Source organism: Saccopteryx bilineata, chromosome 1 (assembly GCF_036850765.1).
Source record: "Saccopteryx bilineata isolate mSacBil1 chromosome 1, mSacBil1_pri_phased_curated, whole genome shotgun sequence".
Classification (NCBI taxonomy): domain Eukaryota; kingdom Metazoa; phylum Chordata; class Mammalia; order Chiroptera; family Emballonuridae; genus Saccopteryx; species Saccopteryx bilineata.
In genome coordinates this window covers 308196004-308210900 of record NC_089490.1, presented here as the reverse complement: position 1 = coordinate 308210900, position 14897 = coordinate 308196004, and the positions used below count along the sequence as shown (strand labels likewise).

Here is a 14897-nt window from a genome sequence, read left to right as displayed (position 1 = left end):
ATTCCCACCTCTCCAAAAGCAAAGATATCTATCAACTGCTTCACACTCAAGTTGGGGGAAGGGTAAATGGACAGATCATGGATCTCAGAAAAAACTACGTTCCTAGTAGCATCTGCAGCCCATCTAAATGGGTGCAAGCTCAGCTTGGCGGCCACACAGGGAGAAAAGAGGAAAAAAAAATTATGGGCTCTCATTCATCAGAAAATAATAGTAGCTAATGTTTATTGGTTGATTACTGTATATCAGAGACTATTCTAAATTATATATCTTAACTATAATTAACCCTTGCAACATGCCTAGGAAGTAGACACAGGCAGAATCCAATAAATACAATTATTGCTATATTATCTTAACTACAATGAGAAAATCACTTTTGAGAAGGGGGGGCATTTAATCTCACCAATTATCTCCTGCCTGAAAATTCTGTTCTGCGTCTATCTAGGTACTTACCAAGCTTATTCCTTGTTGAGGCAGCATTGGCTTACATACCCTTTGGTCTGACATTTTATGAAAATTTCAGACCTGCATCTCTTTTGGGATAGCAATTCAGTTCTCTCAGGGCAGAAGCTATATTTATTTATTCTGGGGTGCCCCTTCCCAGTGCTTGGGAGCCTCCATTTTCCACTGACCTGTATATTCCTACGTGGGGTACCTTGCTCTCGCCTCCTAACAGAAGTGACCTATCTCCCTGGTGGGTCTAGGTCAGCTGTTCTTACTGGAGGCAGTAAAGCCAGGAATCATTTTCTGAAATCTGTGTGGTAGTTTTTCTGGCTGTCTTAATAAGTGGGAGGCTCAATGTGTGTTTACGGGGCAGAAGGCAGGCTCTCTGGGCATCCTACAGTGCAGAAGAAAGTGAGAAATAAGGAGTACTTGCTCATGGCCCACACAACTTTCATATGACTTTCAAATGCACCAGTCAGTAAATAGTCTGCCTATAATCACATGAGCCTAGAACCCAATTCCATTTATCATGTAAGCACAAAGTATCTTTTGTACACTTTGAATATGCACTGACTTTTTTTCAGGAATGCCATTTTCTGTGTAAATTGAGAAAATAATATATTTTATTTTGTTGGAAGCTTAAGAAGAGTTGTTTAACATTTTGGAAAATTATGGCTTCTGAACTGCTAATATAGCATACCAATCAGTTTGTGCCAGTCTCATTTATATAGGCATAAGCATCCTATTATCTTGTTAAACCTTTGAGAAAAATGTGCCTAAGGACTTACTTGATGAGACACATGTTATTTTATTACTTATTTTTCTTCTTTTCTAAGTGTGTGTGTGTGTAGGGGAGGAGATACAGAGACAGATTTCCGCAAGTGCCCCAACCAGGATCCACCTGGCAACCCCCACCTGGGGCCAATGCTCTGCCCATCTGGAGCCATGCTGGCAACCAAGCTGTCTTTAGTGGCTGAGTCAGAGGCTCCATGGAGCCATCTTCAGTACTTGGGGCTGATGTGCTTAAACCAATGGAGCCATGGCTGCGGGAGGTGAAGAGAGAGAGAGAGAAAGAGAAAGACAGAGAGAAGGAGGGGGGGTGGAGAAGTAGATGGTTGCTTCTCCTATGTTCCCTGACCAGAATTGAACCAGGACATCCATATTATTTTATTTTAAATTATTTTTCATTCCCTTTTTTATGACAATTAGAATATATCACTGAATTTTATTTGTTTCCTTTAAATTTTATTCTAGGATATTAAAGGGGCTTTACAGAATCCTTGTTACAAGGGAGATTGGGTCTGATAAGGCTGAGAACCACAGGTTAAGAAGAAAGTGGGTGTGTGTGGCTTGGCCACTCTTGGACCTCGCTGTTGGCTAGGAGGGTACTTTAAATTAAGGTCTGCTCTCCACCAGCTCTATCTGTGCCTGGTGGATGTATTTAATTCTGGACTGAGATCTTTGAAAGCCCATTATGGACTTACATAAAAACTACATCCCCACTGCAGCTCTGTCAGGTTCCTATATCTATTTTCCAACTGTGTATGGTACTTGGAGGGGAAAAAGAAGGGATGATATATATCCACACTCTAAAACCCAACCCTACTGCTTAGGGTTGAGCAAAATGTGATGCTAGCTCCTCGCTGTCTTCTCTCTCTTAGGCTTGCTGTTAACCGCCCAGTAATCCTGCCTCTACCTGGAAGTATGGAAGCAGAGTCAGATCTGAAGCAAAAGGAAACAAGCCTCAGAGAATACAGAGTCTCATGTTCTTAATTCTTATCCCTCAAGAATTTTCACAGGGATGTCTCAGAGTCTCTCTTAGGTTTATTAACAACTTCCTGGCTCTATTCACCTGCTCGATTTTCTAAGACTCAATAAATGAGCTCCATGGTCATCATCACAGCACAAGTTCTTCCCGCCTTTGCTGTGTTTTCTTCCCGCTGGATGGTTGCTCCTGTGAGCAGGGACTGTGTTCTCCTCCCGTCTGACTCTCACTGACCAGCTAAGTACAGATTTGTGGAACTAAAAGCAAATGCAATTAGTTAATTTCTCCCTTGCCCTCTCCCACTCAGCTGCTCTGGGTGGCTCTCTGAGAATTCTGTGGGGAGGGAGGCTGGGAGAAGGAGCTTAATGTGCCATCACTTGCTAGATTGAGAGTCTGACCCTGCCTTTCCCACATCTCCCTGGAGAAGTCTCATCATCATTTTGAATTTTTTTATTTTTTGTGACAGACACAGAGAAAGATAGAAAGAAGGAGAGATAGGGACAGACAGGAAGGGAGAGAGACAAGAAGCATCAATTCTTTGTTGTGGCTCCTTAGTTGTTCATTGATTGCTTTCTCGTATGTGCCTTGACCAGGGGGCTCCAGCAGAGCAAGAGTGACCTTGGGCTTTTAAGTCAACAACCTTTGGGCTCAAGCCAGTGACCATGGAGTCATGTCTATGATCCCATGCTCCAGCCAGTGACCCCATGCTCAAGCTGGATGAGCCCGCGCTCAAGCTGGTGAACTCAGGGTTTCAAACCTGGGTCCTCTGCATCCCAGTTTAACACATTATGCACTGCTCTACTGCCTGGTCAGGCTCATTTTGAATCTTTAGAGACCTTTCCATAGTCTGAATTTTGTTGATTTTAGAGATGCCCCATTAAGCTAATTAAACACTACAAATCAACACATACCAGGAGCAACCAGAGAACCACAATAATTCTCATTAAAAAAAAATGAAGGAAAATCACACCTAGTTAATAGCTAAATGCTATATTGGGGCATACTGGGGCAACTGCTCTGAACTAGAGGCATAGGGTCCAGAGAGAGGCTCAGAGTTGAGGTATTGTTATTGGTGCAGGGGAGCAGAGAAGTCTGCCAAGCCTGGGACTAAGGGAAAACCACAGGACACTGATGCCCAGCTTTGGGGCAGGAAGTTTAGGAATAAGGATACCTGCCAACTTACTTCAGCCTCTTTTCAGGACTCAGAGAACTTTCGGGCAGTCTTCTAGTAAGACTGGCAACCAACAACATAAATGGAGACATTGTTCTGATCATCGCCCTGGATGATAAGGGGTCCAGAAGTCACCAGGACAGAGCAGCATGAGGCTCCTTGGTGTGCACCTGTCACTCTGAAGTCTCTAAGCCCCTTTAAGCCAATTCTATCTCCCAATGTTCTTCTGAAGTTAGCTGTTGATCCAAAAAATAGGAAATGAAAGTGGAGAAACTCTGTGACCAGGAGAGCTGTCCCTGGGCTTCTGAACTCACCGATAGGGCACTCAGCCCCGTCTCCCTTTCAGGGAGCCTTTCTCATCTTCTAAGCTAAACGCTTCACCCATTTCGCTCTTACCTGCATCTCCTACCTCTCTTCCAAGGTCCACACCATCAAAGTCTCGCTTATCTCCAAGAGGCTTCTCCTCACACTATCTTCATTTCAGGCCAACACCTCCATCCCATTGTCATCCCACACCTTGAAAGGGAATCCTGCAGTTCTTTTCACCATCATTTCCTTAACTCCTCTTTGCCCCTCAACCACAACAACCTGGCATCTGCTCTCCCCACAGACACTACAGACACTGGCATGAGGCAATCACTTTCCATCATCGCCAAATCATAGCCCATGTTCAGGCTTTGGGCTCTGTGGAATCTCTGTTTGCTCTGACCACTCTTGTCTATCCCCATCCTCATGAAATCTCTCCTTTGTGTGGCTTAACTCCCATCCCTCTGACAATTAGTTCCATCTTAATCTCATCTATAGGTGCCTAGTCTTCAGCCTGTCCCTTGTATGTTCCTTCTCCTCCAGATCTGTCCTTGGTCCTCATCCCATTCTGCATACCCTCCCTAGATGGCCTCACTTCCATGAATACAGTTCAGTGGTGATTCCCACTCTGCATCTTGACCTGTCTCCTTAGATCCAAATTTCTCCCCTTGTATTAGGCATTTAGAGCCCATTGTCTGCCCTTCTTCCTCCTTCAATCATCTGGACAAATTTTCTCTACCTTTTGTCCCCTTGATCTCCAGATACAGAACCGCTATGCTCAGCATCTCAAGCTAGGGATCTAAGACTCGTGCTGAACCTTTTTCTTTCCTTTGCTGCCCATAGCCAACCTATTGCTAAAATCCTCTTGGTCATAAGCCAGAAACCCCTCTCAAATCTCTCAATGTCTATTAACACAGGAATAATAACAGCAAATACATACACAGTATACATGGTGGGGCAAAAATAGGTTTACTGTTGTTTTTATGGAAAATGACATAATAATAATACAAGAATACACTGTTTTGCATACTCACAACTGTAAACCTACTTTTGCCCCATCCCGTATATGTTCTAGACATTTATCTAAGAGGTATACACATACTCACTTATTTGATCCTCACAATAACCCTGTGACCCATTTTACCAGTGAGGAGAATAAGGGACACAGAAGTTGAAGAATGCCCAAGGTTACACAGGCAGGTAGTGCCAAATCCAGAATTCAAACCCACCATCTCATCTCGTGCTGATCTTCTCACATTTCCCCTGAAGCCATGCCCTTTTACAACAGTGAGCCTTCCCACATACTGCCTCCTGTGCCTGGAATGTTCTCGTTGTCCCTCTATGCTAGTCGAACCCCCTACTCTTCTGTTGTCACCTTGTCACCCACTTCAGACACCATCTCTTCAGTGATAGCCTCAGGAAGTATCCCAGAGCTCAGCACTCTTACATCACCCACAGAACTCACTACACAGCATTGCAATTTACCTTCTTACAAATGGTACCCTCTATCTAGGGCTTAGGAGCAACGAGATATTCAAAGAATGAATGGTCAGCCCCAGATCCAGCCTGCTGGCCCTTTTGTCTCTGTCTCTGAATTTCAAGTGGTTCTTTTCACTGGATCACACAAGAACAAAAAGATCACACAAGACTGAAAAGACCCATATAAAGTTTCCCCTCAATCTCTACCTCTCAGCATGAAGAAATTAACACTCTATTTCTCATTTCTCTTCCACTAAATAAATAAATAAATAAGAATGAAATCAAACTAAACAACAGAATATGGCATGAGAAAAATGATGGGACCAAAATACACAGACTGCAAGGGCCTTAGAAGTCATCTCATGTAAACTTTTTTTTTTTAAATGATAGAGAGAGAGACAGGAAGGGAGAGAGATGAGAAGCATCAACTCATAGTTGCAGCACCTTAGTTGTTCATTGATTGCTTTCTCATATGTGCCCTGACCAGAGGGCTCTAGCTGAGCTGCTGGCCCCTTGCTCAGGCCAGGGACCTTGGGCTTCAAGCCAGTGACCATAGGGTCATGACTATGACCCCACGCTCAAGCCAGCGACCCCACACTCAAGCTGATGAGCCCGCACTCAAGCCAGCGACCTTGGGGTTTCGAACCTGTGTCTTCAGCATCCCAGGTCAATGCTCTATCTACTGCGCCATCGCCTAGTCAGGCCTTTATTTTATTCTTGAGAAAACTGAGGCACAGAAAGATTAAAGGCAACCACTAGCAAGGAGCAGAAAGAGCACCGGCTCCCAGATCCAGGGATCTGGCCTTACTCTATTGCCTCTCAGCTTTGTCTTATCTTTCTTGGAGACTGGGGGGGGGGGCTGCTTCTTGGTCCCCCAAGGATCCCTATACTGGCACAGGCTGCTTTCTTAGACCAGATGAGCCAACATCCCTTGTTCAGGCAACTTCAAGACTGCAGTTTACCCAGTACCAGGCTGTGACCCCCAATCATACCAACAAGCCTGGGGCCTTCCCACTGGAGCCTCACGGAAGGCAGTGGCTCATCTTTGTTCTCTGGTGTCTGCTGATACCTCCCCTGTATCATACACAGTGGCTGCACCTACACACCACTCTTTTTCCTTCTCTCCACCCCCTCTACCTCCCATTTCCTCCCAGTTAGTCACGGTGAGGTCACACTCAACCTCTGGCTCCAAGGCCTCTCCCTAAAGATGGTGTGTCTGTACAGAGAGAGGCGAGTTGAGAGACTGCAGAGGAAGATTCACCAAGGCATCATGGGAAACGTAGGCTCTGGAGTCAAAGAGATATGGGTTCAATTTCTGACTTTGCCAACTGGCCGACTGCGTGACCTTCAGCAAAAAACTCTCAAATCTTTTACTATAAAGAGGAGGCTGCTTGGGAAGCAGTTTTCTCACCTATATAATGCAGGTAGTAATACTTGGTTTATAATCAAGATTAATGAGATGCAGTTACCAAAAGCACCCTGCACAGAGCCTGATGGTCAGCAAAATGTTGGTTTTGTCAATGAAGCGGCCTGAGAAGCCCTGGCCTGGAGGCCCACAGGTGAGCTGCTGTGAGTGTGGACATGTGAGCATCCATGTCTGATGGCATCTGAGGGAGCAGTGAGAGGGACTGAGGAGGAGCCCCAGGGAGATGTGGCTGAGCAGAGGAGAGCTGTAGTCTAAAAGTGTAAATAAGTGTGGCTCAGCTAAGCCTCTCTTCCTCCAAAATTCCCCCTCTCTTTAAAGAAAAAATCTGTCATGTCTGTTCTTGTTGGTAATAAGAAATCCAAACGCCCTTTCCAGGGGAAGGAGGGAATGACCCACCCCACAAGGCACATCCAGGGAAAGTAAACTCAAGGGAGGCTCAATCCTGGCAGAAGCCAGGAAACTTTCTCCCAACTGGTGGGGAAACCACACCCCAAAAGATATTCAAAGGTCAGAGAGCTCTCTTCTGGCTGCCCCAGGCAAGACAGGGTGCCCCCAGTTCTGTCCTGAGCATAAGAATTTCTCAAGCTTTGAGGTTTTTTGAAGCTTTTCAAAGAAAGTTTACACAGGCAGCTAAGTTCACTGGGCCTATGACGTGGGTCACCTCTGGGCTGGGCTGCGGGGGCCATGTCTTGGTGTGGATGGGCTCCTCCTGCTGCCTCTCCTCCAAGGGCCTGGGATGGGACTCTCAGTGCTCAGGGCAGAAGCCACAGGGCACAGGCCCACCCCAATCTGCTTAGGATTCTCCTTCAGGATCACAGAATCCTTGGGAATTGCCTCCATCTTCCTGCCCTTGAAGCAAACCTGGCCCAGCTATCCCTTAGATAAGAATCTGTCTAATATTTAAAGACCATGAGTGATAAACTGATTCTATAGTCTCCCTCCTTTGGTAGCTGTTCCAGTGTTTAATAAACTGTTTTGGCTGCAAGTACTTCCACATAGCCAACTTAGACGACTCCTTAACTGAAGCCTATCTCTGTTTTAAGTCTGTTTGAGTAAAGAGGGAGAGTAGTTGGCCTCCAATTGTTAGCAAACTTCCCCAGAGAAAAAATTGCAGAAGTTGCCTGCATAAGAGGTTTTGGCTTAGGACTCAGGTTTATTCCACTCTGACTGTGAAGCATGTACCTAGAGATGTTAGAAAATGTTTGTGCGACATCAAATCACTCTACAGATAAATGAGAAAAACATATGTCTGAGTTTCACCTCCAGCCCCTCCCCAGATTTCTATCTAAACCTGGACTCAGATTTTCAGAGTAGAACAAACCCTGATTGTTACCCAATGCACCACCACATTGGGATTATCTTCCCTTCCCCATGGCTGTCTCCCTCTCCAGTCTACTCTCTCTGCCTGATAAACTCCTATTTACCCTTCAGGGCTAGACACAAATATTACCTCCTCCAGAAAGCCTGCCCTGAGATCCCAGGAGGAATGAATTGCTCCTGTTAGACGCCATGCTTTTTACATACATCTAGTAAGCATGAATGAGATTGTACTATACGTATTTACCTAAGAGTCTCTCTCTCTCCTCAGTTTCTCTCCCTCCCTCCCTCCTTTTCCTTCTTATTCTCCCTTTATCTCTACTCCCCTCCCCTACCTTAATACTAGACTGTGAACTCCTTCAGGGGAAAACCATGACTTAATGTTCTTTGTATTCCCATATCTGACATAGCAAATGTTTCCTCTAACCCCACCCTAAACTTATGAAATAAATTAATTCTTCATCTGAGAAAATTCAGACCAAAAATATTATGTGACTTGACCAAGGTAATATACAGAAACAGATAACCCTAAGAGAAAAGTTCTCTCTTTCCTCTTCATCCTTCCTTTTACACATATATATCCATCCATCCTGCAATCCATCCAGCACCACCTTATTTCACCCCAACCCCTCCCTAATTAAGGCCAACCCACCCAACTTGATTTCCTTCAAAGGCACCAAGTTTGTGCTTACATTTTCACACTGAGCTGGGTCACTCACTCCTTTCTGAGCTCTTTTTGTTCTGTTTTCCCTTTTTTTTCCTACTAGCTTCTTCCTGTAAGCCAGGAGTTCCATGAAGAATCCAGGTACTCCATACTTCATACCTCTATAGATTCCTCTGCATACAGTAGGACCACAAAACATAAACAGACTCATCCAAGAGGCAACTCAGGTTGAGCTTTGACAGGAAAAGAGCTGTTGTCTTAGACTCTGGACTACATCTGGCATGCAGTCAATTCTAAACAGGTGCTACATTTGTCAGTACTATTTTGAGGGGATTTTGAAAAGGAGACCCAGACATTGGATTGAGAATTAGAGAGGGGTTGGAGGAAAAAGCCCTTTAAAGGCCCCTTCCAACCCTTAAAGGTATGAATCTCTGAATAAACACCCTCAGACTTAATCTTCTTTGTTTCCTCCATACCTGACATAGTACAAATGACCCCCAAAATTTGTAGAATAAAGGTTTTGTTCTGAAAGTCCTTACCTGCCTGTTGAAATCTAGGCTGTTTCGATCATTTCCTGGAAGACAAAAGAAAATATTAGTTGCTAGCAGGATTGGAAGAGACTACAGGTTAGAATAAAAATAGGTTCTTAAGAGAAGCTTGTCTATTTTGAGAAAGAACACCTGCTTTCCCTATGACTAGGACCCTTCTGCTTATCTTGTTTCCTAGAGAGGTCTGTGGAAAATGTCCTCTAGAAATGTAGATAACTAGGGAAAGTGGTGAGTGACTGGTCCAAGATCACAAAGAGTAGATTGGGATGAGAACTTGTCATAGCACAGTTCAGGTTCTGTGGCACTCCCTCAGACAGAAGCTATTGTAGATGCTTAGACAGGCAGGCAAGGCATGACCAGCCGTCCTAAAGAAATTTCCATGAGGCAAGAAGTCCTTCCACATCCTAGCCCTCCAGAGGTAATGACATATAGGTCATGTCAGGCAGACAGGTGTCAGTCCTGTTTTTTCCTATCCCCTCAACTTTCAATTCTTGTCTATTAATCTTTTTTTCTTTTTCAGTTGAAAAAGTAAATGTGTGCTTCATAAAAAATAACTTTTGGTACAGAAAAAGTACAAAGGAGCAGAAAAGTCACTCTGCTGAGAGGCAATAGTAATTAATATTTTTGTATATTTTATGGTCATTTTTATGCTTGTTTTTCTAATTGATGAATGCCATGCTGTATAGATTGTTACCATGCCTTTTATAGTAAGAATCACAAGACTTTCTCTTGTATTATTAAGGAACATTAAAAATATTTTTCTATGCTTTCAAACATGACTTTTAATGGCTACCTAATATTCTATCCTATTGACATACCATTATTTGTTTAAACATGTCACTATTATTTGGGAAATTGTTTCCATTTTTGTTATAATAAAGTTTTCTATTCATACAGTTTTCTAGGGCAGGAGTGGCTAAACATTTCTTTAGGTCCTATGGATTGTTGGTTTTATAAAGCCAAGGAAAATGACTACTTATTCCCAGACAAGTGAAAGTGAATTTCACCACCACCAACCAGTATTACAAAAAATGTTAAAGGTACATTTTGTGACAGCAGGGATAGACCTCCTGGAGAGCATTTTGCTAAGTGAAATAAACCAGTCAGAGAAAGACAAGTACTAGATAATATCACTCATATGTGGAATCTAATGAACAAAATAAAATAAACAAAATAAAAACAGACTCATAGATATAAAGAATAGAGGGGATGGAGGTTGAAAGGTTAGGTAAAATAAATGAAGGGATTACATAAAGAAAAACTTAAATAAAAGACAACAGTATGGGGACTGCAGGAGGGAAAAGAGGGTGGGGGGAGGTGGGAGTGGGTATTCGGTAGAAGGGGGTAGATGGTGATAGAAGGAAACTTGACTTAGGGTGGTGAACACACAATGCAATATACAACTGATCTATTATAGAATCAAACACCTGAAACCAGTATAATTTTATTAACCAATGTAATCCCAATAAAACATTTTTAAAGAAGAAGAAAAAATAAAAATATGAATACTAAAATGTCAATAAAGTACATGCCTATCAAGAATTACTTTAGGCCTGGCCTGTAGTGGTGCAGTGGATAAAGCATCGACCTGGAATTCTGAGGTTGCCAGTTTGAAACCCTGCACTTGTCTGGTCAAGGCACATATGGGAGTTGATGCTTCCTGCCCCTTCCCCCTTTCTCTCTCTCTCACGCTCTCTCCTCCAAAATAAATAAATAAATAAATAAATAAATAAACTTCAGGTGCTACTCTCTACTAAAAGCAGATTCATTTAAAAAAAGAATTACTTTAAAGGTAAGTGGAATAAGTGCTCCAATGAAAAGAAAATTGGGTAGCTATATAGCTCAGAAAAAAAGGCCCATACTATATGACACCTACAAAAAATGCACTTCAGATCAAAATACAGACACAGACTGAAAGTAATGAGATGGAAAAGTATTTTTTATGAAAATGGAAAAAATGATGGGGTAGCAATACTTATATCAGACAAAATAGACTTTAAAACAAAAGCAATAATAAGAGACAAAGAAAGACATTTTATAATGATAAAGGTATCAACCCAGCAAGAAGATATAATCCTTGTAAACATGTATGCACCTAACATAGAAGCACCTAAATATATAAAACAAATATTGCAGACACAAAGAGAGAGATCCACAGTAACACAGTAATGGCAAGAGACTTTAATACCCCACTGATGTCCATGCATAGATCACCCAAACAGAAAATCAACAAGAAAACAGTGTCCTTAAATGACACATTAGACCAGATAAATTTAATGATATTATTGGAACATTTCATGCCAAAGCAGCAGAATATACATTCTTTTTAAGTGCACATAAAACATTTTCCAGAATAGACCACATGTTAGTTCATAAAACATGTCTCAACAATTTTAAGATGATTGAAATTAGATCAAACATCTTCTCCAATTACAATGGTATAAAACAGAAATCAATAACAAAAGAACACTGAAAAACACACAAACATAGAGAAACCAAATAACATGCTACTAAACAATGAATGGGTTAATGATGAGATCAAGGAAGAACCCATAAGATATCTTGACACAAATGAAATAAAAACACAACAACCCAAAATGTATGGGACATAGTTCTAAGAGGAAAATTCATTGCAATACAGGCCTACCTCAAGAAAAAAAGAAAAATCTCAAATAAACAATCTAACTTTGCTTGACCAGGTGGTGGAACAGTAGATAGAGCATCAAACTGGGATGCAGAGGACGCAGGTTCTAAACCCTGAGGTGGCCAGCTTGAGTGCGGGCTCACCAGCTTGAAAGCAGGGTCACTGGCTTGAGCGTGGGATCATAGACATGACCACATGGTCGCTAGCTTGAGCCCAAAGGTCACTGGCTTGAAGCCCAAGGTTACTGGCTTGAGCCCAAGGTCACTGGCTTGAAGAAATGGTCACTCACTCTGCTGGAGCCTCCTGGTCAAGGCCCATATAAGAAAACAATCAATGAACAACTAAGGTGCCACAACGAAGAACTGAAGCACCTAAATATATAAAACAAATATTGGTAGACTTAAAGAGAGAGATCCACAGTAATACAGTAATGGCAAGAGACTTGAACACCCTATTGATGTCCATGGATAGGTCACCCAAACAGAAAATCAACAAGGAAACAGTGTCCTTAAATGACACATTAAATCAGATGAATTTAATGATATTATTGGAACATTTCATACCAAAGCAGCAGAATATACATTCTTTTTAATCTCTTTCCCTTCATGTTTGTCTGTCTCTGTCTGTCACTCTCTCTGTCTCTGTCACTCACACACACACACACACACACACACACATACACACAGTCTAAAAAAACAATACAAAAGATAAATGAAAGCAAGAGCTGGTTCTTTGAAAAGATAAACAAGATTGATAAACCTTTAACTAGACTCGAGAGAGAGACAAAGAGAGAGAGAATATGTGTGTGTGTGTGTGTGTGTGTGTGTGTGAAAGAGAGAGAGATCAAATAAATAAAATCAGAAATGAAAAGGAGTACTGTAGTGACAACCAACATCACAAAAATACAAAAAAGTATAGGAAAATTCTACAAACAACTTATATGCCAACAAATTGGAAAATGAAGAAGAAATGGATAAATTCCTAGAAACATACCATCTACCAAGACTGAATAAAGAAAAAGAAATTCTGAACAGATCAATAACTAGACTATAAGTAGAATACAGAAGAATATATGAAATTGAATTAGTATTCACAAAAAAACTTCTAACAAATAGAAGTCCTGGACCAGATGGATTCACAGGTGAATTTTACCAAATAATTCTAAGAATGAACACCTATCCTTCTCAAACTATTCTAAAAAACTGAAGAGGAGCAAAGGCCACAAGCTCATTTTATGAAGCCAGCATTACCCCGATTGTAAAACCTGACAAAACACTCCAAAAATAAAAATTATAGACTAGTCCAACTTCTTAGAGGGACAAGTGGTGTTCAGCCACCCGAGATTGAGCAATAACAGGTCTGTGATGCCCTTAGATGTCCGGGGCTGCATGCCCGCTACACTGACTGGCTCAGCGTGTGCCTACCCTACGCTGGCAGGCACGGGTAACCCGTTGAACCCCATTCGTGATGGGGATCGGGGATTGCAATTATTCCCCATGAACGAGGAATTCCCAGTAAGTGCGGGTCATAAGCTTGCGTTGATTAAGTCCCTGCCCTTTGTACACACCGCCCTACTACCGACTGGATGGTTTAGTGAGGCCCTTGGATCGGCCCCGCCGGGTCGGCCCATGGCCCTGGCAGAGCGCTGAGAAGACAGTCGAACTTGACTATCTAGAGGAAGTAAAAGTCGTAACAAGGTTTCCGTAGGTGAACCTGCGGAAGGATCATTTATTTTATAAAAAAAAAAAAAATTATAGACTAGTATCTCTGTTGAACAAAGATGCAAAAATTCTCAAAAAATATTAGCAAACAATTCAGAAATACAATACATTAAAAAGATTATACACCACGATCAAGTAGGATTTATTCCTGGAATGGAAAGTTGACTTAATATCTATAAAATCAATTAACATGACACACCACATGCATAAAAATGAAGGATAAAAATAATATGATCACATCAATAGTTACAGAAATAGCATTGGACAAAATCCATCATCCATTTCTAATTTAAAAAAACTCTCACCAAACTAGTAATACAGAGAACACACTTCAGTATATTAAAGGCCATATATGACCTTCACAGCTAACATTATATTCAATGATGAAAAGCTAAAATCATTTTCTTTAAGATCGAAAAAAATAGGATTGTCCATTTTCACTGCTTTTATTCAAAATAGTAATGTAAGTCCTAGATACAGAAATCAGACTAAATAAATAAATAAATGGCATTTAAATTGAAAAAGAAAAAGTAAAACTTGTCATTTGTAGATGCCATGATACTATACATAGAGAACATTAAAGATTCCACCAAAAAAGTATAAGAATTGATAAATGAATTCAGTCAAGTAGCAGGATGCAAAATTAATATTCAGATATCAGCTGCATTTTTATACACCAATAATGAAATCTCAGAAAAAAATTATGAAAACAATTCCCTGCTTTTTATCCTTGGCTGCTTAAACATCAGCTGCTAATCATGAACAATACACTAACTATCCAGACCAGAAAGTTCATGACCAACAGACTATTGCAGGGGAAATAAATGGTCATCAACATTTTTCACCCTGGGAAGGCAATAGCACCTAAGACAGAATATGGGTAAAACTACCAAAAATGTACAAGACCACACCAGATGTCATCTTCATGTTGGATTCAGAACCTATTTCTGTGGTGGTGAGACAACTGGCTTTGGCATGATTTACTCTTCTATGACTTCACAAAGAAAAATGAACCCAAACATAGACTTGCAAGAGATGGCCTGTATGAGATTATCTCAAGAAAACAGCAAAAAGAATGCAAAAACAGAATGAAGCAAGTCAGGGGGAATGCAAAAGCCAATGTTGGTGCTGCAAAAAGTGAGCTGGAAATTGAACAACAAAGGAAGTAAAGATTCTTCAGTGACTTTGTCTGTGATGATTGTGCAGATTTTTCATGAGAGAATTAATAAACTAAAAACTTTTATGTAAAAGAAAACAACAATCCCATTTACAATTGTATCAAAAAGAATAAAATACCTAGAAATAATTTAACCAAGGACATAAAAAACCTATACTTGGAAAACTATAAGACACTGAAGAGTGAAACTGAAGAAGATACAAATAAATGGAATCAGACGTCATGCTCATAGAAAGAA

General features: G+C 41.3%; 1 protein-coding gene across 5 annotated transcripts in view; it reads right to left on the bottom strand.

Moving 5' to 3' along the window:
• The window catches only part of POU2F3 (POU class 2 homeobox 3), an 88072-nt gene that overhangs the window by 40119 nt on the left and 33056 nt on the right, over positions 1-14897 (bottom strand). For 3 of the 5 annotated variants that reach the window (XM_066253644.1, XM_066253642.1, XM_066253643.1), the window contains exon 3: positions 9109-9143. The exons of the other annotated variants lie outside the window; for them this stretch is intronic. In XM_066253644.1, coding sequence (XP_066109741.1) covers positions 9109-9143 — 35 coding nt within the window. The remainder of the gene's footprint in view (positions 1-9108; positions 9144-14897) is intronic. 5 annotated transcript variants of the gene reach the window in all.